Consider the following 1734-nt stretch of genomic DNA (forward strand, 5'->3'; position numbering starts at 1 on the left):
CGTCGGCTTAGTATCATGTCGCCACCTAAACCGGCTCCATGATGGCTTTCGCTGAAAGGCCGCACATTCCGGGCGCATCAGTTCTGCAGGTCCCCGCCGCTATTCCGGTTTCTCAACCTTCCTGCACCATGTTTTCCGTCTGGAGGTCCGCACTAATGCTGTTAACAGATAAAAGGACGTTATTGCGTAGAAGTGTGTACTACTCTGTGTGTAGGACATTCGGCAGCTATGGCTTCACTGCATACACGTCTGCCTTTCGATACTCTGACAGTAGTGGCTTCGTGCGCTCTGACACAGCTAGAGTAAAGGGCCCGTACAACACGAGTGGATGTGGGTGCTCACCACCACTTGCGCCAGGCACAAACGTGTCAGTCTGAGAAGCGATGAAGAGAGACACGCGGCTTTATGACTAGCAGAGATCAAGACCCAAAAGTTTGCAACACATGATTGCCAGCCTGTCGGTCTATCCCAGGTCCAGGTCCAGGTTCAGTATAACTGTCTGTCAATCTCAGGTTTCTTGGCGGAGTCTATCTGTAAACGAATTCCATGTCTCTCGACACATCTAGTCTCACCGGAACTTTCGGAGTACGGAACACCCGCGGACCAAACACCTATGGGGCCCATGTTTGGACTTTACCTGTATGATAAATAGGGGGGTCCTTGTGAAGCAGCTGCCCGCGTTTCCAAAGCCCGTATGGTGTTGGATTGTAAGGTGCCCAAGTACGTTTGCGAGGAAGAGAATGTGGCCAGGCTGGAGAGGAAAGTGCAGTGGCATATTGGAATGTGAGATTAGCGTAAGCGAGTTACAGGGCGTTTTATTGCACGGGCAAATTTACGTGCAAATCTTTCACCGTAGTATCAGTCCTCAGTTCACTTCTTGGAACGAACATCAGCATAGGTGCAAGCCCTCTCGCTTGGAGGGATATGCAAACAAACATCCTGATAGGGGTAAACTCGCACGCTACCGAGCATTCAACCGAGCACATGCATGCTTAGTTGAATGGTGAGATGCGACCCCCCCTTCATTTCATTAATGCGCTTTCGAATGCGACACATCTGTGACCCATGGGTCGGTGCCTGGCGGAGGGAAGCAGCACCCGCCTGGCGGCACAAGTGCGTGCTGGCATACACCCACTCTGCATGCGGTGGACGTACTGCCACTATACATAGCGACGCTCTTGCTGGGCTGACTTGCTGTACTGCTACTGTGGGGGAATGAGGATAAGAGGGACGAAGAGAGTGATGGAGCTGCTGCACTGGCTAGGTTAGGATGGGAGTGCGCCTCGGTCTGCCGCCGATTTTGGTCACCATCTCAGGGGCAGTCGATGGTTCCTTTCGCACGCGTGTGCGAATGCATGAATGTGTCTGTGTGTTGTCGCGTGTGATGTGTGTGCGCACTGAACAACAAAAACAGGATAAGCTAACCAGCGTAATGCGCGCTATAAATGACGGCCCTGAAGACACGGGCCGTTGAAAAACAGTTAGACTAACAAGTACGCACTGGGCCTTACGTCCCACTAACCCAGCTTAACGCAGTGAAGGCAGGAGAAAGGCTTGGCCGAAATACAACAGTGACCTCCAATACAATTAGCACACAGGGTCCGGGTCTACCTAGACATGGTGACCATTCGGCAAGCCCTGCTTTCTGTGGGGGGCGAGGACGATAGTTCCATTTCGCCAATTGTTGCTGCCCTTTTAGATTTAGGGTTTGACGTAGATGCCGAGGTCGGCGGC

General features: G+C 52.4%; 1 protein-coding gene across 1 annotated transcript in view; it reads right to left on the reverse strand.

Annotated features, from left to right (window-relative positions):
• The window catches only part of VOLCADRAFT_101136 (uncharacterized protein), a gene marked incomplete at both ends in the record, with an annotated part of 4982 nt that extends 4207 nt beyond the window's left edge, over positions 1–775 (reverse strand). The window contains 2 exons of the mRNA XM_002959591.1: positions 343–373; positions 573–775. Coding sequence (XP_002959637.1) covers positions 343–373; positions 573–775 — 234 coding nt within the window. The remainder of the gene's footprint in view (positions 1–342; positions 374–572) is intronic.
• Positions 776–1734: the final 959 nt, after the last annotated feature.

Source organism: Volvox carteri (assembly GCF_000143455.1).
Source record: "Volvox carteri f. nagariensis unplaced genomic scaffold VOLCAscaffold_396, whole genome shotgun sequence".
In the NCBI taxonomy this organism is placed as follows: Eukaryota; Viridiplantae; Chlorophyta; class Chlorophyceae; order Chlamydomonadales; family Volvocaceae; genus Volvox; species Volvox carteri.